At 37.1% G+C, this 25,082-nt stretch overlaps 1 protein-coding gene across 1 annotated transcript in view; it reads left to right on the top strand.

The window, feature by feature from the left end:
* Positions 1-21,439, top strand: part of LOC127871229 (calpain-9-like) — a 40,529-nt gene extending 19,090 nt beyond the window's left edge. The window contains exons 7-18 of the mRNA XM_052413971.1: positions 598-698; positions 1,977-2,054; positions 5,128-5,285; positions 5,930-6,090; positions 9,136-9,347; positions 10,980-11,088; positions 11,622-11,694; positions 13,423-13,550; positions 14,140-14,218; positions 16,914-17,030; positions 18,199-18,251; positions 18,875-21,439. Of these exons, the coding sequence (XP_052269931.1) occupies positions 598-698; positions 1,977-2,054; positions 5,128-5,285; positions 5,930-6,090; positions 9,136-9,347; positions 10,980-11,088; positions 11,622-11,694; positions 13,423-13,550; positions 14,140-14,218; positions 16,914-17,030; positions 18,199-18,251; positions 18,875-18,901 (1,296 nt within the window). The 3' untranslated portion in view covers positions 18,902-21,439. The remainder of the gene's footprint in view (positions 1-597; positions 699-1,976; positions 2,055-5,127; positions 5,286-5,929; positions 6,091-9,135; positions 9,348-10,979; positions 11,089-11,621; positions 11,695-13,422; positions 13,551-14,139; positions 14,219-16,913; positions 17,031-18,198; positions 18,252-18,874) is intronic.
* The last annotated feature ends 3,643 nt before the right edge of the window (positions 21,440-25,082 follow it).

The raw sequence follows: 25,082 nt of genomic DNA, 5'->3' as shown, positions 1-25,082 counted from the left end.
TTGAGATATAATTATCATGAGACACATCTTTCTATTAAAAAAATAAATAAAAAAAATTTCCCCCCAAAAGGAGAAAAAAGTATACTTTACAGGTGGGGGACTGCCGCCGAAATTAGGCGGCAAAAAATTTCGGCAGATTTGATAGATTGAGGGCCCTGCATGCACACATTTTCAGTGCAGCATCATTGAAAATCCATTTCATTTGCTGTTTTAATTTAGGAACTGGGACAAAGTTGTAACAAAAAAGCAAAACAATTAATCCCAGGCTTGCTCCTCTCCACTGAGGAGTATAAATGGGTATCGGGGAAGGAAATAAGCCAATGTGCAATGGCTGCATACTGCGCCAAATATAAACGGACAACTTATATCCCAGTAATAGGGGGGAGTCTAGTATCTTAATTAGACTATAATATTATGCCTTTAACAGTAATCCAGAAAAAAATATTTATAACCTTCCCAATTATTTATGGCTGAAACAGTGAATAATCAATTTTAAATTATTGAATTTGCCCTGGAGAGCATAATCTGGAACCTAAAAAATAAATAAACATATTTATTTTTTGATTCCTTTTACAAAACAAAAAATTATTTTTTCAGATTCTTTTGATGTCTGCCAATGGCCAAGTGCCTGTGACCTTGATTCGTGTCCGCAACCCCTGGGGAACCCCTGTGCGATGGAATGGGCTCTGGGGGGAAAGGTGACCAACATCTGACATTATCAGTTGAACCACACTTTTTTATTTTGACAAACCCAAAACTTTATTGTGTGCAAGCCATTAACATTCATTTTTGCTACAATCCATCATTCGCTTAATTTACAAATACATATTAAAAAAGCATGCTAATAGAGAATTAAAAGTTTCCGTTTGAACATCATTATTTAAGAGAAAAATTAATGTGTAGAGTAAAAACAGGTAAGATAAACAAAGGTGTGCTACAATAAAATAATGTTTTGCCCACCCACCTGTCCGTTTGAAATTTTTTGTTGGTCCTTTTTATCTGCCCATTTTAAAAAAACGGGACGTATAATAGTTTCACCTTGGCGGCCGGTGGGCAGGTGGGCGGGCCGGTGGTCGGTCGGCGTCCACAGCAGTTTCCGCTCTCTAATCCAAATAGTTTTCATCTGATCTTCACCAAACTTGGTCAGAAGTTTTATCTAGACAATATCTAGGTCAAGTTCGAATATAGGTTATGCCAGGTCAAAAACTAGGTCACAGGGTCACTTAGTGCATTTCAAGCATTAAGCAGGGTTTCCGCTCTCTAATTGAAGAAGTTTTTATCCGATCTTCACCAAACTTGGTCAGAAGTTGTATCTGGACAGTATCTAGGTCAAGTTTGAATATTGGTCATGCCAGGTCAAAAACTCGGTCATGGAGTCACTTAGTGCATTTCAAGCATTTAGCATGGTGTCCGCTATGTAATAGTAGTAGTTTTAATCCGATAATCACAATACTTGGTCAGAAGTTGTATCTAGACAATAATTAGGTCAAGTTTGAATATGGGTCATGCAGGGTCAAAAACTAGGTCACAGGGTCACTTAGTGCATTTCAAGCATTTAGCATGGTGTCTGCTGTCTGATTGAAGTAGATTTCATCCAATCTTCACCAAATTTGGTCAGAAGTTGTGTCTAGACAATATCTAGGTCAAGTTCAAATATGGGTCATGCCGGGTCAAAAACTAGATCATGAGGTCACTTAGTGCATTTCAATCATTTAGCATGGTGTCCGCTCTCTCATTGAAGTAGTTTTCATCTGATCTTCACCAAATTTGGTCAGAAGTTGTGTCTAGATGATATGTAGGTCAAGTTCAAATATGGGTCATGGTAAAGTTATCAAGTTGTCCAAAACCTTCAAACGGGCGTATCTTGTGACAGTTTGGCACTCTTGTTATCAGATAAATTTAAGTATTGTTTATGAGAATTATTATTATAATTTTATAACCTATATAATTGTTTATGGTTGTTTGCGTATATTCAGGTCATCAGAGTGGAAGAGCATCCCAGACCAGGAGAAAGAGAGGATGGGGCTGGTGTTCAGGGACCCAGGGGAGTTCTGGTAAGGATGGGACTGGTGTTCAGGGACCCGGTGGAGTTCTGGTAAGGATGGGACTGGTGTTCAGGGACCCGGGGGAGTTCTGGTAAGGATTGGGCTGGTGTTCAAAGACCCAGGGGAGTTCTGGTAAGGATGGGACTGGTGTTTAGGGACCCAGGGGAGTTCTGGTAAGGATGGGACTGGTGTTCAGGGACCTGGGGGAGTTCTGGTAAGGACGGGACTGGTGTTCAGGGACCCGGGGGAGTTCTGGTAAGGATGGGGCTGGTGTTCAGGGACCCGGGGGAGTTCTGGTAAGGATGGGGCTGGTGTTCAGGGACCCAGGGGAGTTCTGGTAAGGATGGAACCAGTGTTCAGGGACCCGGGGGAGTTCTGGTAAGGATGGGACTGGTGTTCAGGGACCCAGGGGAGTTCTGGTAAGGATGGGACTGGTGTTCAGGGACCCAGGGGAGTTCTGGTAAGGATGGGACCAGTCTTCAGGGACCCAGGGGAGTTCTGGTAAGATAGATGTATGATTAACCCTTTCCCTCTCCGAAGCAAAGTGAAAATGGCTATGTACAAACAGCATAAAACCAGAACAGCCTGCAAGTAACTCGCAGTCTGTTCATGTTTTATGCTGTTTGCTGCTCATCAGTATCTAAGGTTTGGAAATGAAGCCTTTAAAACTTAAATTTAGTAAGAAAGGTGTTAAATTAACTTTCTAAGGGATTACAAATGCGTCAAAATATGTATCTAAGTTGCAAAGGGATAAGGCATGTGAAGATAAAGTGTGAATGTGTTTATCTCTACTCAAGCTCAGCTAGTCTTGGCAGTGTATGTTGTTGACCAAGGGATGTAGGGGTTGTAGTCTTATTTTTTTTAAATCTCATGCTTACAAGAGAAAGAAAAAGAAAAGGACAATTGATTTAAAACAATAAAGGAAGCTGACAGTCAGTAATGTCAATTACTATAAAACTGTGAAATGAAGTCATTATTTTGACATCATGATGTTACAATTTCTATGAGATATGCCATTATTCTATCAACTCTACCAAGTAACAAAGTATCAAAAATTTAACCAGAAACAAAAGAAGACAAATCAGCCGCATCGTGCACAAATGGTTCTTATGCCATACGCAGCCAGCATAGCTCCACATCTTGCACAAATGGTTCTTATGCCATATGAAGCCAGCATAGCTCCACATCGTGCACAAATGGTTCTTATGCCATATGCAGCCAGCATAGCTCCAGACCAGTCTGTTGATCTGCTCAATCTGGTCAATTGTTCTCTGTCGGTAATATAGTATGACAAGGTTTTGAGGTCTAGTTATTGCAAGTAGAAGTTACTGACCAGATTGAGTATGTTAATAAGCTTTTTACATAAGACCCATTTTTGCATAACGCGGCTCATAGCCGAGTGTGGGTATAAGACAATAACCATGGATTGTTCAGGGTTACGTATAAGTTTAAAGCTCTTATTAACAATTGAGCGTCGTTTTGGAAAACCAGGCATGAAACATGTGCTAAGAGTATTGTCCCAGATTAGCCTGTACAAAGTGCACAGGCTAATCAGGAATGACTTTACTTTAATGGAATGGTTGTTTAAAGACAGTCTATTCTAAACCTATATGCTGTAAAGGCTTATCAGGGATGACACTTTGCACACATGCATAAAGCCCAGTTTCCCACAACAAGGCTTAAATTGTCTATGGCCTTAATCCAAAGCACAAGATTTTTGCACCAGACACTTTGCTTCCAAACTGGATTTTCTTTAAGAAAAGACATCCTTTAAACAAAAAAAATCCATAAAAGGGAAAAGTGCTGTCTTTGTTTAGCCTGTGTGGACTGGGATCTGGATCTGGCATGACACATTAGGCACATGTATTAAGCCCAGTTGTTATGCCCCCTTTCGAAGAAAAGGGGGCATATAGTGATAGGACTGTCCGTCTGTCTGTCTGTCCGTCTTTCCCTCACACTTTGCGTTAAGGTTTCGAAAAATGCTCATAGCTTCTATGTCCCTTGAGATATAACCTTCATATTTGGTATGCATGTGTATATGGACAAGGCCTTTTCATATGCACAACATTTTTTACCCCTGTGACCTTGACCTTGAACTTAGGGTCCGCGTTTAGGTTTTTAAATCTGCGTTTAGTTTTCAAAAATTCTCATAACTTCTATGTCCCTTGAGATATAACCTTCATAATTGGTATGCATGTGTATATGGACAAGGCCTTTCCATACGCACACAAATTTTGACCCCTGTGAACTTCACCTTGAACTTAGAGTCCGCGTTTAGGTTTCGAAATCTGTGTTTAGGTTTCGAAAAATGCTCATAATTTCTATGTCCCTTGAGATATAACCTTCATATTTGGTATGCCTGTGTATATGGACAAGGCCTTTCCATATGCACAAAAAAATTTACCCCTGTGATCTTGACCTTGAACTAAGGGTCCTCATTAAGGTTTCAAAATCTGCGCTTAGGTTTTAAAAAATGCTCATAACTTGTATGTCCCTTGAGATATAATCTTCATATTTGGTATGCATGTGTATATGGACAAGGATTTTCCATATGCACACAAATTTTGACACCTGTGACCTTGACCTTGAACTCAGGGTCCGCTTTTAGGTTTCGAAATCTGCGTTTAGGTTTCGAAAAATGCTCATAACTTCTATGTCCCTTGAGATATAACCTTCATATTTGGTATGCATGTGTATATGGACAAGGCCTTTCAATACGCACAAAAATGTTGACCCCTGTGACCTTGACCTTGAAGATAGAGTCCGCGTTTAGGTTTCAAAATCTGCGTTTAGGTTTTGAAAAATGCTCATAACTTCTATGTCCCTTCAGATATAACCTTCATATTTGGTATGCATGTGTATATGGACAAGGCCTTTCCATACGCACTCAAATTTTGACCCCTGTGACCTTGACCTTTAACTTAGGGTCAGCGTTTAGGTTTTGAAATCTGCGTTTAGGTTTCGAAAAAAGCTCATAACTTCCATTAAGCGTTTATAGGGGGCATAAGTCATCCTATGGTGACAGCTCTTGTTATAGAATGAGGTTGAGTTTTTAAATCATGCTGGTTTTCTCCTGTTTCAGGATGGATTTCAGTGACTTTCAGAAGAACTTTGACACGGTAGACATCTGCAACCTGACGCCCGACTCCCCGATCGACATGCCTCGCCAGTGGCATACCTCAGAGTTTCACGGGCGATGGCAGAAGGGATTCACTGCTGGCGGTAGACCCACACTCAGGGGTGAGTTCAGGGATTGGAGCCCCTTTCTGGGATATCTGGGTTTAATGCATGTGTGTAAATTGTCATCCCATATTAGTCTATGCAGTCTGCACAAGCTAATCAGGGATGACACTTTCTGTCTAAACAGGATTTATTCAACAAGAGACTTTTCTTAAATGAAAAATTCCATTAACCCAGAAGGTGTCGACCCTGATTAGCCTGTGTTGAGTTGAATCACACTCATGGGTGTGCTCTGAGCTTGTATTTTATTTTTGTTTTAATTCGTGGAAAGGCAGGCTGCATGTTGAACACTCAAGCGAATGGTTACTTTGTCGCTAATTTAATAAAGTGATTAAATAACATCGCAAAAACAGGTACTCAAATCTGTAACCATTCCGCTGTATCTCTATTGCCCATTTCCAGACACCCACTGGTGCAACGCCCAAGGCAGTATCGACTGAGACTTATCTGTAACCATTCCACAGATCTCTGTTCCCCTTTTTACAGACACACACTGGTGCTGCCCGCAGTATCGACTGAGGCTTATCTGTAACCATTCCACAGATCTCTGTTCCCCTTTTTACAGACACACACTGGTGCTGCCCGCAGTATCGACTGTGACTTTCCTGTAACCTTTCCACAGATCTCTGTTCTCCTATTTACAGACACCCACTGGTGCTGCCCGCAGTATCGACTGAGACTTCAGAACACAGATGAGGATGATGACACAATGTGCAGCTTCCTCCTGCAGCTCATGCAGAAAGACCGACGCAAGATGAAGAACAAGGCAGAGAGGCTCGTCTTCATAGGATTTGTTATTTATAGAGTAAGTAGAGTATGCATTCAAAAGTCCTTGAGCTATGGTCTGAGAAAATGGGGCTTAATGCATGTGGGATAGTGCTTAGAATAACTTTGTGTTTAGAAGACACTTCCTTCAACCCTTTACCACTTAGATACGTATTTTGACGTGTTTGTAGTCTCTAAGAAAGTTATATTTAATTGAAGACCTTTCTTACTAGATTCAAGTTTTAAAGACTTCATTTCCAACCCATAGATAATGATGGGCAGCAAACAGCATATGACCTGAACGGACTGCGAGTTACTCGCAGGCTATTCTGGTTTTATGCTGTTTGCACATAACAATTTTCACTCTGCCTCTGAGTAGAAAAGGATTAAACGAAAAACCTATGGTTTGTTGCGTAATAGCCCACACTTATTTTTGTTCTTTGTGTTGGAAACTTTTAGTTTAATAACAGGCATTTTTAGCTCGACTATTAAATATGAAATATATATAGTGGAGCTATCCTACTCACCCCGGCGTCGGCGTTTCCGTTAGCGTTAGCGTGCAAAATGTTAAAGTTTTCGTACTACCCCAATTATTTTCATTGTCCCTTGACATATTGCTTTCATATTTTGCATACTTGTTTACCAACATGACCCCAACCTATAAACAAGAGCAGACAACTCTATCAAGCATTTTTTATAATATGGCCCCTTTTCCACTTAAAATATGCAGAAATTGTTAAAGTTTGCGTACTACCCCGAATATTTTCAATGTCCCTTGACATATTGCTTTCATATTTTGCATACTTGTTTACCATCATGACCCCAACCTATAAACAAGAGCAGACAACTGTATCAAGCATTTTGAAAGAATTATTGCCCCTTTTATACTTAGAATATGCATATTATTTATAAATCTATGTTATAGTTTGCGTACTACCCCAAATATTTCCTATATCCTTTGACATATTGCTTTTATATTTTGCATACTTGTTTACCAACATGACCCCAACCTATAAACAAGAGCACACCACTGTATCAAGCATTTGACATACTTATGGCCCCTTGCACACTTAGATAATTGAACATTTTGCTTAAATTGCCATAACTTCTTTATTTGTGATCACATTTTATTATTACTTTCACATAACAACACTTACCTGAAGACCACAATGGATTCCACGCAAACAATACCCCACGCCTCTACCCAGAATTCCTACCCCCTTACCCCCCCCCCCAATTTTTTTTTATTTTTTTATTTTTAAACATCATTTTATAAATAACCACACCCCACATTATACCCCCCTCTCACCCCCCCTACCCCCCCATGTTTTTTAAACATCATCTAATAAATTACAATACCCCACATTATACCCCCTCTCACCCCCCCTTACCCCCCTACCCCCCCCCCCCTAAATTTTATTTTCTCTTGAAAGATTGTCTAATAAATGACCACACCCCCACATTATAGCCCCTCTCAACCCCCCCCCCCCCCCCCCCCCCCAAAAGAAAAAACTAAAAAAACTAGTTTTTTCCTTTCCTTCAGGTCACTATATCAAAGGTCAAGGTCATGGTGACCCGAAATAGTAAAATGGTTTCCGATGATAACTCAAGAACGCTAATGGCTACGATCATGAAACTTCATAGGTACATTGATCATGACTCGCAGATGACCCCTATTGATTTTGAGGTCACTAGGTCAAAGGTCAAGGTCATGGTGACCCGAAAAAGTAAAATGGTTTCCGGATGATAACTCAAGAACGCTGATGCCTAGGATCATGAAACTTCATAGGTACATTGATCATGACTCGCAGATGACCCCTATCGATTTTGAGGTCACTAGGTCAAAGGTCAAGTTCACGGTGATCCGAAATAGTAAAATAGTTTCTGGATGATAACTGAAGAACGCTTATTCCTAGGGTCATGAAACTTGATAGGTAGATTGATCATGACTCGCAGATGACCCCTATTGATTTTCAGGTCACTAGGTCAAAGGTCTAGGTCACGGTGACCCGAAATAGTAAAATGGTTTCCGGGTGATAACTCAAGAACCCTTATGGCTAGGATCATGAAACTTCATAGGTACATCGATCATGACTGGCAGATGACCCCAATTGATTTTCAGGTCACAAGGTCAAAGGTCAAGGTCACAGTGACAAAAAACATGTTCACACAATGGCTGTCACTACAACGGAGAGCCCATATGGGGGGCATGCATGTTTTACAAACAGCCCTTGTTTTTTTTGTGTTTTTTTAAGATCATCTCACAAATGACCACCACACCCTCACACTATACTATACCCCCCCCAAACCCCAACCCCCCAAATTTTTTTTTTTGAAACGGTTAAAAACACAAATATTTATTTTTAGTATTTTATGTATGAAATACCGTCCAACCATCGCACCCAAGAAAACCCCCCCACCGCCCCCCTCCCCCTGCCATGAATTCCCCCCCCCTATTTTTTTTTTTTTTAAGATCATCTCACAAATGACCACCACACCCTCACACTATACTATACCCCCCCACCCCACCCCCCATTTATTTTTTTTTGAAACTGTTAAAAAACACAAATATTTATTTTTATTATTTTATGTTTGAAATACCGTCCAACCATCACACACAATAATACCCCTCCCCCCCCCCCCGAATTTCCCCCCCCCAATTTTTTTTTTTTTTTTTTTTTTTAAGATCATCTAACAAATGACCACCACACCCTCACACTATACCCCCCCCACCCAACCCAACCCACCCCAATTAATTTTTTTTGAAACGGTTAAAAAACACAAATATTTATTTTTATTATTTTATGTTTGAAATACCGTCCAACCATCACACCCAAGAATCCCCCCCCCCATCTACCCCCCCCCCCCCAATTTTTTTTTTTTTTCAATTTTTTTCCGCATTTTTGGAAGATAATGTTATAAACGTCCACGCCCCCACACTATACACCCCTCTTCACTCCACCCCTCCCTCCTTTGTGATTGAAAATGAGAGTCCCTTCACCTTTAAAAAGAAAATAGATGAGCGGTCTGCACCCGCAAGGCGGTGCTCTTGTTAGATCTATAGATTTGCCTGTTTTTATTTCAGTATAAATCTGGCTATCCACTGCCATTAAAACGGGACTATTTTGATCTCAATGATCGTGTAGCTAACTGTGATATGTTTGTAAACTCGCGGCAAATCATCCAGCGCCTAGTGCTGCCACCCGGTGACTATGTGTTCATGCCGTGTGCATACGACGTCAACGAAGAGGCGGACTTCTACTTGAGATTCTTCTTTGAAAATAAAAATTCTGCAGAGTAAGTGCAACAGACAACTGTTTTGTGTAGAACCTGTGAGAGATAAAAGTACGAGAGATAAAAGTACTTGAGTATCAGTTTGGAAAATTGACTTTAAAGTGTCTTCCCAGGACTTTGGGCTTAAACTATCTATTGTGTATATTTTGATTTACCATATATATATATCTCAGATTAAAGGTATAGTACTTTAAAATGTTATTTTATTTGAAATGCATTATGACCTCATTCACACACAAACTTTTTTCTTTGGATTTAGGTCATTGAACAATTTGCATACTCAAGCATGCTCTTTTTACACGAGTATCCACACTATGGGAAATCATGACCAAAGTTTTAATAATAATATATTAAGATAAATATTTTGATACTGCTGTTTTGCAAGACTTTGAATTTCTATGAGTTGTAAGCCTATATTCACCTGATCATGTCCATAATACATTAGGCCAACATTAAAAATATCTTTGTTTGTTTGCTATTGCCTGCTGGTCCAACAAAACTGCAAAGAAAATGTTTTGGTAAACCTTTTTGTTTAGGAGTTATTTGTTTGAGGGGCTTAAACCAACTTTTCTTTCATTTCAGTAATTGTCCTGTGGGTTGATAAATTAAGTGTATCATCTCTTTCGTATAAAAGGTCAAATAAAATGAAATATGTTTGTGTGTCACAGACAATCCTTTCTACTAATGGCAAACTTGAACTAGCAATTATTTCAGTCAAAACGAAAATAATGCTACCCCATAACTCATTACACGCACTCCTTGGTAGGCAATTGCAAACATGTTCAGCTTGGCTGTATGTGATTATGTGAGCCTCTTTATAAGAAAACTTTGCTTAATGCATGTGTGGAAAGTGTTGACCCAGATAAGCCTGTGCAGTCTACACAGGCTAATCAGGTATGAACATTGCCGCTTAAACTGGATTTTTGCTTTGAGACTCCATTTCAACAAAAAATACCATTAAAGTGGAAAGCGTTGTCCCTTATTTTCCTTTGTAGGCTTCACATGCTTATCTGGGATGACACTTTACCCACAAGCCAGTGATTTTTTTTGCTTTAATTTGTTACAGCCTGTGCCATTTGAATTGGGAAAATTAGCCCGATAAACCGTGAAATTGGGAAAAATAGCCCGATAAACCATGAAATTGGGAAAAATTAAGAATTATAAATAGGGTTATAAGGGTTATAAGTAACAGAAGTGATATTGTTTTTAAGTGCATGTTCAGGGAGTTTTCTAGAAAAGGTCTGGTCAATTTTTTTTTTTAATCAATAAAAGTGGCAAGTTTGGGAATGATTTATGGACAAAAATGACTAAATTCAAGTTATATATTTTGTAAGATGTTTAAAAAATAAAGTTGAGACCTAGATTTAAGAAAGCATAATTAAGTTATATGAGACTTCTTTCTTAAAAAAAAAAAAAAAAAAAAAAAAAAAAAAATATTTTTTTTTTTTTTTTTTTTGGAAGTTGGGCTTTTTTGGGAAATTTTGGTCAAAATTTTGGGAAAAAAATGTGTATTTTTGCGATTGGGAAGCAGCCGAAATTCGGCTGTAAATTTGAGCAAAAAAAATCACTGCAAGCATTAAGCCCAGATTTCACAGAATGCTGCTAATATTAATGGTATATGTTGTGTTGTTTCAGAGGCACAGATGAGCCATCAGAGAAGCTGGATATCGCGCTACCTCAGGTACAGGCTGACAACGAGCAGGAGGAGCAGTTTAGGAGGTTTTTCTACTCTGTATCAGGGGAGGTAAGTTCACCAGCTGTAATCCGTTCACCTATCAGGGACGACACTTTCCGACTAGACTGGTTTTTTATTTAGAAGAGACTTTCTTCAAAGAAAATATTTAATGAAAGGGAAAAGTGTCGTCTATCATTGGCCTATGCATACTGAACAGGCTAATAAAGGACAACACTTTAAGCACATGCATTAAGCTTTGTTTTCTCTGAACAATACTTGTATAGTTTGGGATATTATTTCAAGGAGTTTGGAGGAATACAAGACCAGGGTTGTCTTGCCTGAAAGTATTTTATGAAGACATAAAGATAACTAATGGTGTTAAAATACAAATAATTAATTTGTAGGTAAATAACAAGTAAGTAACAACATTTAATATGCGCTTTTCTCTTGGGTCATTTTCAGTTGAAAGCAATATTATGTTTTGAACAAAATGCTAATATTTGTTCCCAATTGTCTATAATTTCTGTTAATTGTGTATTGATGTATTAATACAATTGCAAGATACCATTGCCTTAAAACCTTTTTCTTTTATTTCCCCACAGGACATGGAGGTTAATCCGTACGAGTTGATGAAATCCTTGAATGATGGCCTGAAGAGAGATGAGCATTTCATAGGTATGATTACATTTTTATGCTCCCGGTAGGTTGGCATATAGGAGTTGAACTGTTCGTCAGTATGTCAGTGTGTCAGTATGTCAGTCAGTCTGTCCGTCCGAAAAAACTTTAAAATTGGCCATAACTTTTTCACTATTGAAGATAGCAACTTGATATTTGGCATGCATGTGTATCTCATGGAGCTGCACATTTTGAGTGGTGAAAGGTCAAGGTCATCCTTCAAGGTCAAATCTCAAATTTATAGCGTCTGTCCGTCCGAAAACTTTAACATTGGCCATAACTTTTTCAATATTGAAGATAGCAACTTGATATTTGGCATGCATGTGTATCTCATGGAGCTGAACATTTTGAGTGGTGAAAGGTGAAGGTGAAGGTCAAATGTCAAATATATGGCGTCTATCCGTCCGAAAACTTTAACATTGGCCATAACTTTTTTAATATTGAAGATAGCAACTTGATATTTGGCATGCATGTGTATCTCATGAAGCTGCACATTTTGAGTGGTGGAAAATCAAGGTCAAGGTCATCCTTCAAGATCAAAGGTCAAAAAATAAAATAAATAAATAAATTCAAAGCGGCGTTCTCATGAAGCTGCACATTTTGAGTGGTGAAAGTTCAAGGTCAAGGTGATCCTTCAAGGTCAAGGTCATCCTTCAAGGTCAAAGGTCAAAAAAATTGATTCAAAGCGGCGTTCTCATGAAGCTGCACATTTTGAGTGGTGGAACTTCAACGTCAAGGTCATCCTTCAAGGTCAAGGTCATCCTTCAAGGTCAAAGGTAAAAAAAATATAAAAATTTCAAAGCGGCGTTATCATGAAGCTGCACATTTTTAGTGGTGGAAGTTCAAGGTCAAGGTCATCCTTTAAGGTAAAGGTCATCCTTCAAGGTCAAAGGTCAAAAAAAATAATTTCAAAGCGGTGTTCTCATAAAGCTGCACATTTTTAGTGGTGGAAGTTCAAGTTCAAGGTCAAGGTCATCCTTCAAGGTCAAAGGTAAATTTTTTATATAAAAATTTCAAAGCGGCGCAATAGGGGGCATTGTGTTTCTGACAAACACATCTCTTGTTGTTGAAGAGTTGAGAATGCATGTCCCAGATTAGCAGTTAGCACAGGCTAAGCAGGGATGAAACTTTCCACTGTTTTTGGTATTTTTTGTGTAAGCGAAGTCGAAGACATGCATGAAGCCCTTTTTTCCCAGAACACATATCATAAGTAAGCATTCATTTTCATAGAATTAACCTTTTTCTGCTGAGATATGCATGTTGACTATTAATGTTGTAGTCCCTAAGAAAATGAAATGAAATTAAAAACCTTTCTTAAAAAAAAACAAATTTTTAAGGTTTCATTTTCAACAGTAAGATACTGATGAAGATACTCGCAGACTGTTCTGGTTTTATGCTGTTTGCACAAAGCCATTTTATTATTGCTTGAGTGGGAAAGGGTGAATGTGTAGTCCCAGATAGGCCAGTGCAGTCCATCCAGGCTAATAAGCAATGCCACTTACTACTTTTATCAAATTTTTGTTTAAAAGAAGTCTATTCTAAACAAATATTGTGTCAAGACGTTAAGTGTTGTCCCTGATAAGATTGGGCAGACTTCACAGGTTAATCTGGAATGGCATTTTTGCACAAATTCTGCATTTAGCCAGGTTTTCCAAACAATGAAACTAAGTTATTTCATTTCCTCTCTATGTACATGTAGATACATTTTTACCTCATCTATCTCTACAGATACATTCCACAAGGACCTCAGTGTGGAGGCCTGCAAATGTTTCATCTCGGTCCTGGACGTGGACAACTCTGGCCGCCTGGGATACACAGAGTTCCTCTACCTGTGGAGTCTACTCAGGTCTTGGAAGGTATATACTTCCCCTCATCTCTTTTCATCTTAACTCTCCATTCTCATTTAATGTGCTGCTGAATGGGGATATTGGTTGGATTTTCCAAATGTTGTAAGCTTGTACAGAGCACTTCAACAGTCAGCATAAATAAATAAATTTTTCTGTCATTCTGTCATTCATTTAGCATTTACTTTGAACGAGCAGTTAAACTGACAGAACAAGAACCTCTATTTACCTCAGTATGTGACCTGACTTAACAAAAGAAGTATTTTGTACGCTGTGTGATAAATTATTGTGTTTGAGCATTAAATTGACAGCTACAGGATAGAAAATATTATAATGTTTTTTTACATGCAATCACGAACACTGTACTTAATATGAGCTGCACTCTGGGAAAATGGGGCTAAATGCACATGACTGAGGCTTATCAGGGAAGACACTTCCCACCTAAACTGGGTTTTTCGCTCAGTAGAGACTTCCTTGAAACGAAAAATAACATAAAAGCCAAAAGTGTCCTCCCTGATTAGCCTTTGTGGACTGCACAGTCTAATCTGGGACTGCACTTTACGCCTGGTTTTCTCAGTGTGCTACTCCTATTTGTTTGTAGCGTTTGTTCAGCCAATATGATGCGGAGTCTACTGGAACCATGAGCTCCTTTCAGCTGAGGACTGCCCTCCTGGATGCAGGTATATTTGCTATTGTTACATATGGTTGGGTGGATTTTTATGTCCCCCACTATAGTAGAGGGGGACATATTGTTTTTGCCCTGTCTGTTGGTTGTTTGGTCTGTTAGTTGGTTGGTTGGTTGGTTGGCCTGTTGGTTGGTTTGCGCCAAATTTAACATTTTGCAATAACTTTTGCTATATTGAAGATAGCAACTTCATATTTGGCATGCATGTGTATCTCATGAAGCTGCACATTTTGAGTGGTGAAAGGTCAAGGTCATCCTTCAAGGTCAGAGGTCAAATATATGTGGCCAAAATCACTCATTTTATGAATACTTTTGCAATATTGAAGATAGCAACTTCATATTTGGCATGCATGTGTATCTCATGGAGCCGCACATTTTAAGTGGTGAAAGGTCAAGGTCATCCTTCAAGGTCAGAGGTCAAATATATGTGGCCCAAATCGCTTATTTTATGAATACTTTTGCAATATTGAAGATAGCAACTTGATATTTTGCATGCATGTGTATCTCATCGAGCTGCACATTTTGAGTGGTGAAAGGTCAAGGTCAAGGTCATCCTTCAAGGTCAGAGGTCAAGTATATGTGGCCCAAATCGCTCATTTTATGAATACTTTTGCAATATTGAAGATAGCAACTTGATATTTGGCATGCATGTGTATCTCATGGAGCTGCACATTTTGAGTGGTGAAAGGTCAAGGTCAAGGTCATCCTTCAAGGTCAAATATATATGTCAAAATTGCTCATGTAATGCCACTTCTGCAATATTGAAGCTAGCAATTTTATATTTGAAATGCGTGTGTATCTCAAGGAGCTGCACATTTTGAGTGGTGAAGGGTCAAGGTCAAGTCCATCCTTCAAGGTCAAACGTCATATAGGGGGACATTGTGTTTCACAAACACATCTTGTTATGAATTGATTTAATTATAAAATGAGCCCCATTCGGGAAAAACTGGGTTCAATGTATGTGTGTTAAGTTTGGTCCCAGATTAGTGTGTGCAGTCCACACAGGCTTATCAGTTACAACACTTTCTCTGCTTTTATGGAATTTCTCTTCTAAAATGAAAAGCAAGTCGAGACAGAAAGTATTTTCCCTGATAAGCCTATGCAGACTGCACAGGCTAATCTGGGACAACACTTTAGGCACATGCATTTAGCCCAGATTTTCCAGAATGAGGCCCAAATGATAATACAAGATACATATGAGCTGCCCTGAACACAGAGTGCTCATGGGGATCTTTAAGGATACGCTGATGTCCATTAGTCCTTGTGTTAACTTTTTTCCGAATGATCTCCTGACTTTATCAGAAATGATCCTCAGGCAACCTTCTTTCAAACATTGTTGTATGGCTTAATTGGGCAGCACATGTAGCCTCCAGAGCTAAAAAAATAAAAAATGAATACTTAAGAATCCAAAGTCTTAGTTTTGTTGTGTGTAACATCAGTCTGGGTTTCAAGTGGTCCCACTTTTCAAACCTAGGACAAAATTATAGCAACTTCAACCCTAAAATTTGTAAAATTGTTAAACAGCTTGTAGATTTTTATGTGTCATTGTTAAAGTTTGGCTTGTAGTAGTTGTCACTGTTGTTTTCTAGTTTACTGTCATAATTCCACTCAATCAGATGATTATAAATGTAATTATGGTTGTTTTGATAAGAATTTTTCTTCCAGTTCTTCTAAAATTTGCGCTGATGAAGCATTGTCTGGCTTGCTTTAAAACATGCAGTCAAACAGAGCCTTATCCCCATCATATAATATGTACAGATTACCAGAGTTGAAATATCACTTGTATTTAAGAACTGCGGCAACACCCATACAACAAAAACATTCAGAGCATATTCTTTGTAATGGTTGAAGATACCTTTTTAGAATTTTCAGAAATTTAACTATTCTTGTGTGTATTAGTGTACTGGGCCATGGTTTTCACTTAATTCTTATGCAAAATACCAATAAATTGTAGTTTAAAAGTCATGATGATCACTCTCCATTGTTAATTTTTATTAGCTTGATTGCATTAAAATATCTTTAACTGCCTGTCATATCTGTTCACAATTATTTCATATAGTGGAAACCATCAGAACCGGATCCTTTTTCAACCAGAATCCTCTCTTAACCGGACTGTCTGGTTCCATTTTTGCCTTAAATAAACATACATATTTTATTTCTAAAAACCGTAATCCCCTAAACATTTTAAAATTTAGTTACTTGCACATCAGACCTCGTTTTAAAGCATGTGATTTTTTATTAAAAAGGCCCACAATTATAAAAGGATTGTCAAGGGCTCTTAGTTGAGCACTTATGCAGCGTGTATACGTTTTACTGCCGTAACCAAAGCCAATGATATTGTTATTAAATTTCGTCTATTTAGAGATCAATAAGGATCATAAAATTGTATATAAAACTACAACTGTATTGAGTATCCATTCAACTTTCGGAAAATATACATGTATAAAAGTAACATATTTATAGTTAATAAAAAAAACAACTGGTTGTTTCTATTCTTGCAGGTTACAAGCTGACTACAGGCACAGTTGTGGCCCTTGTGTTCAAATGCTCCACTATTCTTGCAGGTTTTAAGTTGACTATAGGCACAGTTGTGGCCCTTGTGTTCAAATACTCCACTATTATTGCAGGTTTCAAGCTGACTACAGGCACAGTTGTGGCCCTTGTGTTAAAATACTCCACTATCCTTGCAGGTTTCAAGCTGACTACAGGCACAGTTGCGGCCCTTGTGTTCAAATACTCCAACGTGCACAACCAGATCAGTTGTGAGCACTTCCTCTGCTGTCTGGCAAAGCTCACCAAACTGTTCAGTAAGTCAAGCCCTCGTGTTGCTGAGGGAGAGCCTTGTCTTTGGAAATCCTTACTTAATGCATGTGCTTACAGTGTTGTCCCAGATTAGCCTGTGCATTCCACCAGGGACGACATTTTCCTCCGAGTCTGGATTTTCTTTTAGAAGAGACTTTCTATAAACAAAAAAATCCTTAACAAGGGAGATCAGATTTCTTTTTTTTAAGAAAAATGTGATTGACTTACAAATATATAATATTTGGAAATTCTAAAATATTTGAAATAATTAGAAAAAAACAAGTTTAAGTGCTCACCAGGGACCTTAGTAAGCAAAAACTAATTCGCTACCACTGGACTATTCTGACTTAAGTAATTAAGCACATATTTTAAACTCCATGTAAGCATTAGATCAATCATTTCAAAATAACTTGGCCAAAACGTTCACTTATATGAAACAATGTGTGGCTTACGAGATTCACATTGCTACATTCAAGGTCAAGCATCTAGGTCAAATCTCTAAATTCAACATTTAATTGTCAAAATAAGATTTGCATAAATTTTAGCTTGAATTAAAGGAGTTCAGAATTCATTGGTACACATGATGACAGATGGTGTGTTCACCATATAGGTTAGGTCTATCATGTATGTCAAAGGTCGAACATACTGAATTTTTAATAGCTCAGAGAAAAACCAAGTGGTCACTGACAAGTTCATGTAAAGATTGATTTATAAAAATGGGCTTGATTGTCATAAAAGGGTTTGTCAGCTATTAAACTTGACCTTGTAATAAAGGATTTTTAAATAAGGTGGCATATGTTTTTAGCTATTTGAGTGGGTGTTTCCTTTATGATCAAGCTGTAACTAAGAGGTCAAAGGTCAAACTTCTGCAGATTGTTTTACGTAAGACTGTTTGCTGTATAACCTAAACAAGCATTTTTGGTTTTGAAATAAAAGGGTATTCATGATACACTACTATTCAGGCCACCTTTAAGGGCACAAGAATCACATCCTTTGGGAGTGTGAATGTCATATTTGTAGATCAAAATTCAAAATGCAGCATTGGTGATCAAGGCTGTTTGTCTGTGTCAAAGTGGTATGTGGGGGTATTAATTAATTAATTACTTTCAGTGATGGCTCTAGTGTTCGTCTGGTATTTATTTTGAGTTTATTTTGAGTTCTTTATATTTTCAGACATCTACCAGAAATTCAGGAAGAACGGTCATGCAGTGTTCACAATAGAACAGGTAGGTATTGACAATACTATTAAGTCATTTCCTGTCATTTTTGACGTTGAAAAACATTTATTGTATTGACATATAAGACAGTTATAACTATGTAGTAAATTCATATTTGTAAACTTTGATAAGGCCCATTTGGGCGAAATATTAGAATAAACGAGTGTTTTTTATTATGAAAAATACTATTAAGTTTTAATGAAATATGATTGTTTTGTATGAATATTAAACTATGGCTTGTATGGTGGCTGAATTCTGCCTTATCATGTTGGCCTGTAGGTTCGTTTGAAGGGCACCAGCACAACAACTCACCAGAATGAAAAATATACACATCAGTACGATATTTGTCGTTCTTTATTGTCAGCATGTTATCATTTTGGGCCCTTTAAACCCTCCAACATTGAAGAATGAAAATGTGCCATTTTTCTAATTTTTTAACATTTTTTTTGTTGTTCTGGCATGTAGTGCTTTCATACCTCTCAAAGAATATTTTATAAATAAGCCATGATAGGTTTGCTTTGGTATTAGGGGGAATTTTATGCTTATATACTGTATATATTGTCAATAACTCAATATACCACAGCTTTATCCTGGTTTAACCGTTATATAATTTACCATATTTTATCTTTCAGTGGTTAGAACAATCCTTATGTACATGAAAATGGGAAAGAATCTTTACATGGTGCTATAAAGAGAAGTCACACAAGAGATTTTGTGGCCATCAAAGATGTAAGAGGTCGTGGCTTTGAACCTTATGCAGGCTTAACAACCTCATACATTGTGTGAGAGGACGTGACTGTCTTGCTGCAGTGAGAGACTTGACAAAGACAGAATAAGTGTTTTTGAAATCAGGGCTTAATGCATAGTCCCAAATTAGGGAAAAAACGTTCTGCTTTTATGGGGTTTTTTGTTTAAAGGATGTCTCTTTTAAACAAAAATCCAGTTAAGGCGGAAAGTGTCGTCCCTTTTTAGCCTGTTTTAATTGCACAGGCTTATCTGGGACTTTACACTATGCATTAAGCCCCATTTTCCAAGAACGAGGCTAAAATGTTGAACTGATGAGTTGTTATTGTTGGTTTCAGTAGGAAATTTACTGTGAAATGTGAGATGTATGATGCAGATCCGTTTTATCACGGATCCATTGATGTTTTGTGTGCTAGAAGCACAGACAAGTGAAGCAGTCTTAAAACAGAGATGGGAGTTTTCTGGTACAGGCTAAAGCTATGTAGCGTACATGCAAAAGGCAAAATTATAATATCACATACATACTATGAGCCTCGCTCTGCAAAAACAGGGCTTAAAACATGTGTGTAAAGTGTTGTCCCAAATTAGCCTGTGCAGTTTGTTTAATTGAATTGTTTAAGAAGTAAGATCAGACTTCCTTTAAGCAAAGAAAAACTAAAAAGTGAAAATCTTTCCCTGATGTTTGTCTGTTTGGACATCACAGGCTAATCTGGTATGACACTTTACGCACATACATTTAACCCCAATGGCCCAGAGGAGGCTCTTATATGTGATTAGCAAAGACATTTATAATCTAAAAAATAAAAGTGCTTCATGGAAATACACTTTATAAGCGAGGACAACTCAGGTGTTAAATAATATATATCAGAATTTTAATTAAGCAAACTTAACCATTGTATACAACTGATTACTGATTTCTGTGATGATTTGCTTTAAATGGGTTCTATTGTACACAATCACAATGGTATTTTGTTGTTGTCATTAAGAGGTCTACCTAGCTGGGCTATTTGAACTGTTGAAAAATTGATAGATGCTGTGTTTTATCAGATTTGTTTACTAATGATATGAACTAAGGTTGGAGAATCGTTGTTTTACTTTATACTGTTATATCCTTATTATTGTGAAACGTGGGTTGTCGGATCGACACATTTAGCACATATAATGATAGACACAAATGTCTCCTTTTTTCCAAAATCAGAATTTCACTAATATATGTGTCCCCAAAAATGTCTTTTTTTAAACCACCAAATTGCATGCTAATGAATGAAAAAAAAATGGACAGCTAATTTCAGCAAGACTTTAAGTGTTAACTGTATGAGGTTTGTTATGACTTGAGTTAAGTACTAAAATAAATTCTACGTAATTTTTGAGGGCTGTTCATTTATTACCATTGACAATGCAAGGTGATTGAAGGAAGGTAATACATGGACATGGCTGAATTCAATCTCGGCGTTTCCTTAGACATGCCTACTATAGTTTTTGAACATCTGAAGATGTCTTTGCATCAACATCAGCGGACTTGACTTTAAACAAATTGATCCTTTGTGTTTTTATTTCTTATTTTTTATAATCCTGTAGTTTTGTTTGATCTTCATGTTGTATTATTTTTAATGGAACAGGATGTTTATATACAAAGAACAAATATCAGGTTTCCTTTATGGGATTTTATGTTTTTTATCACGTTTACTTGTTGCCTGTTCGTTTTATTTTTTAATCAAAATTAAGGCAAACTTTTACATTTTTTTTAAAATGTTAAGTGCTTTACTTGTTAGTTGTGTACTGTTGTTTCATATCAGGTTTTAAGTCTTATCTTTTTTATTTTCTAATTTTGAAAAATAGTTTATACTATACCAAATATCGCATATGCTGTTGTATGTTATGGTCAGTATAATGGTTCTATGGCAATTGTTCAAACATTCCAAAATGTAACACATTATGTACAGAACAGTACAAAGTGAGGTATTGTGAGAGCTTTGTTCTGGGAAAACTGGGCTTAATGCATGAACGTAATGTTGTTCCAGATTAGCCAGTGCAGTTCACACAGGCAAGTCATAGAAGGAAGTCACCTTCTGTCTCAACTGCATTTTTATTAAAAAGAGACTGCCTTTAAATTAAAAACTTAATACAAGGCGAAAGTGTTTTGTCCGTGATAAGCCCGTGCAGACTGCACAGGCTAATCTTGGACGACATCCTATGTGCATGTATTAAGCCTAGTTTTGCCAGAATGAGGCTCATTTTATGTGAGTGCTATATTGTAAGTACATGTATAGATGTAGATAAGTGTTTTTAGCTCATCTATTTCTTGAAAAAAAAAATGAACTATTGTCATCACCTTGGCGTCGGCGTCTGGTTAAGTTTTGAGTTTAGGTCCACTTTTCTCACAAAGTATCAATGCTATTGCATTCAAACATGGTACACTTACTTACTATCTGAGGGGACTGGGCAGGCAAAGTAAGATAACTCTGGCTTGCATTTTGACAGAATTATGTGCCCTTTTTATACTTAGAAAATTTAAAATTTGGTTAAGTTTTGTGTTTAGGTCCACTTTTTTCCTAAAGTATCAAAGCTATTGCTTTCATACTTGCAACACTTACTAACTATTGTAAGGGGACTGTGCAGGCAGTAATGTAACTCTGACTGGCATTTTGACGGAATTATGGGCCCTTTATACTTGGTTAATCTTTGTGTTTTGGTCCACTTTACCCCTGAAGTATCATAGATATTACTTTCATACTTGGAACACTCACAAACTATCATAAGGGAACAGTAAAGGACAAGTTGCATAACTCTGGTTGTCATTTCTACGGAATTATAGCCCTTTTTTGACTTAGTAACTTTGAATATATGGTTACATTTTGTGTTTAGATCCACTTTACTTCTAAAGTATCAAGGCTATTGCTTTTAAACTTCAAATACTTTCATGCTATCATGAGGTTGCTGTACCTGGCAAGTTGAATTTTACCTTGACCTTTGAATGACCTTGACTCTCAAGGTCAAATTATTAAATTTTGCTTAAATTGCCATAACTTCGTTATTTATGATTCGATTCGATTGATACTTCGACAAAACAACTCTTACCTGACATACCACAATATACTCCACCCAAACCATCCCCCACGCCCCCCGAATCCCCCCCAGTAGGGTGGCATATAGCAGTTGAACTGTCCATCAGTATGTCAGTCAGTCTGTCCGTGCGTCTGAAAAAAACTTTAACATCGGCCATAAAATTTTTACTTTTGAAGATAGCAACTTGATATTTGGCATGCATGTGTATCTCATGGAGCTGCTCATTTTGAGTGGTGAAAGGTCAAGGTCATCCTTCAAGGTCAGTTGTCAAATTTATGGCGTCTGTCCGTCGGAAAACTTTAACATTGGCCATAACTTTTTCAATATTCAAGATAGCAACTTGATATTTGGCATGCATGTGTATCTCATGGAGCTGAACATTTTGAGTGGTGAAAGGTGAAGTTCAAGGTCATCCTTCAAGGTCAAATGTCAAATATATGGCGTCTGTCTGTCCGAAAACTTTAACATTGGCCATAACTTTTTTAATATTGAAGATAGCAACTTGATATTTGGCATGCATGTGTATCTCATGAAGCTTCTTATTTTGAGTGGTGGAAGTTCAAGGTCAAGGTCATCCTTCAAGGTAAAAAAAATAATAATTTAAAAGCGGCGTTCTCATAAAGCTGCACATTTTGAGTGGTGGAAGTTCAAGGTCAAGGTCATTCTTCAAGGTCAAGGTCATCCTTCAATGTCAAAGGTCAAATTTTTTTTTTAAATAGGCGTTCTCATGAAGCTGCACATTTTGAGTGGTGGAAGTTTAAGGTCAAGGTCATTCTTCAAGGTCAAGGTCATCCTTCAAGGTCAAAGGTAAATAAAACAAAATTCAAAGCGGCGTTCTCATGAAGCTGCACATTTTGAGTGGTGGAAGTTCAAGGTCAAGGTCATCCTTCAAGGTCAAGGTCATCCTTCAAGGTTAAAGGTAAAAAAAATATATATATAACTTCAAAGCGGCGTTATCATGAAGATGCACATTTTGAGTGGTGGAAGTTCAAAGTCAAGTTCATCCTTTAAGGTCAAATAAAAAATTCAAAGCAGCGTTTTCATGAAGCTGCACATTTTGAGTGGTGGAAGTTCAAGGTCAAGGTCATCCTTCAAGGTCAAAGGTAAAAAAAACATTTTTTTTTAAAGCGGCGCAATAGGGGGCATTGTGTTTCTGACAAACACATCTCTTGTTTTTTTTTCAAACATGGTTAAAAAACACAAATATTTATTTTTATAATTTTATTTTTGAAATACTGTCCAACCATCCCACCCAAGAATCCCCCCCCCCAATTTTTTTTTTTTTTTTTTTTTGTTCATTTTTGGAAGATAATGTAATAAATGACCACACCCCCACACTATACACCCCTCTCCACTCCACCCCTCCCTCCTTTGTGATTGAAATTGAGATAGGTCCCTACACCTTTAAAAAGAAAAATAGATGAGCGGTCTGCACCCGCAAGGCGGTGCTCTTGTTTATGCATTGTTAGTGTCTTATATTTATATTCTAAATGGCAGCTATTTACAATCATTTTGCATTTGATTCATATACTTGATTTTGTTGTTGACAAATTATTTATTATTGATATTTTGTTATAGAATATTTTATGAAGAAAACTGATATTGGAATAACAATTGTGTAGCTAAAATGTATACATGTATGTGCTTTTTGTTTGAATGAATCCGTTCTTATATGTATCCTGACAATAGAACAATCAATAAATAACACTTGCAATTTTTAATTGTTTTATATACTGCGTTCTTCATAAAAAGTTATAAAAAAGTGTAACAAGTTTTGTGAACACTTAAATATCAAAAACCAAAATCAAGTAAAGCACTTTGATTAGTTTAATATCATTCGTATTTTACTCTTTTTCTTGCGGAAAGATGTTAAACAATATTTTTAAAATGAAACTTCATCTACTCAATGTAAATGAATATTAGGATATTGTTTTAAGTAGAGCTGCATAGAATAACAAGAGTTCAGTTTGTTTTATTCTTTTTAAAATCGATGTACATTTTGTTACAAAAGTAACTGGAAACGACTGTAACATTTAACATTATTCAACTTGTTCGCATTTGTAACGCGTTGTTATTTTATGAATTTCAAATGATTATTATTGATAAACGAAACTGTATCTTCATTATGATTCTACGTCATTAGTGTCATTTTGCTCAATGATGTACAGTGTTCTTTTATTTGTTGAATATGTAAAAAAAATGTGGGAAAAATGACATTTTGATATTTGTGAACCAGTCTCTTTAAAATAGATATTTGAATACCGAAATCTTCGAGATCCAAAATATATGTCTTTATATGCACAAGTTAACTGTGCGAATATGATAAAGGTTTGAAAACATGACCTTAAGCTTAACCTGCGATAGCGTTTGGTTGGATTCGTGGAAACAAACAATATTTTGTAGACATTACTTGGTTAATTCTTTGGTTTATCATTGCTTTTCGTTAATTGCTACTCACAACGTTACCAGGCGATACTTTTAGAATTATTTACTTATAAATTCTTCCGATCCAAGTCGGTTAATACCACGTCGGTTATATCACATTAAGGACGAATTGGCGATTGACGTAACTCGTATCTGCAAAGTATATACCTTTCCCACTGGTTGGTACATATGATATGAAAAGTATTGATATAAAGATTTCTGAGGTGAATATCTGTAAGTTAAAGCGTTATAAATATGTTTAAAGTTTTTTGACGTAGCGTTATTGAACGGTGCAAATTGACATACACACGTTCATACACGCAAATAGGGTCGTCCGATCTTAATTTAGTTTCGAAACGTTTGGCGAACATATACCAAGAGCCAAATAATGAGAGGAGGTTTGGTAAAAGAGAATTGTATTACAAAATCGAAGGTCGAAGGACAAAAGCTTCTGACAAATGCTCTCAATGAGAATATCGAGCTTCTAATGAGTTGTAAGCGACAGCTACACAACAAAGCAAAACCATGTTTAATGAGCCAAATCGAAAATTAAAGAAAACATTGTCCATATCAGTTTTCATAATGTTTGATCACTAATATTGATAC

Source organism: Dreissena polymorpha, chromosome 3, assembly GCF_020536995.1.
Source record: "Dreissena polymorpha isolate Duluth1 chromosome 3, UMN_Dpol_1.0, whole genome shotgun sequence".
Taxonomy (NCBI): Eukaryota; Metazoa; Mollusca; class Bivalvia; order Myida; family Dreissenidae; genus Dreissena; species Dreissena polymorpha.
The sequence above is the reverse complement of the archived record's forward strand: the minus strand, read 5'-3'. Positions and strand labels throughout refer to the sequence as shown.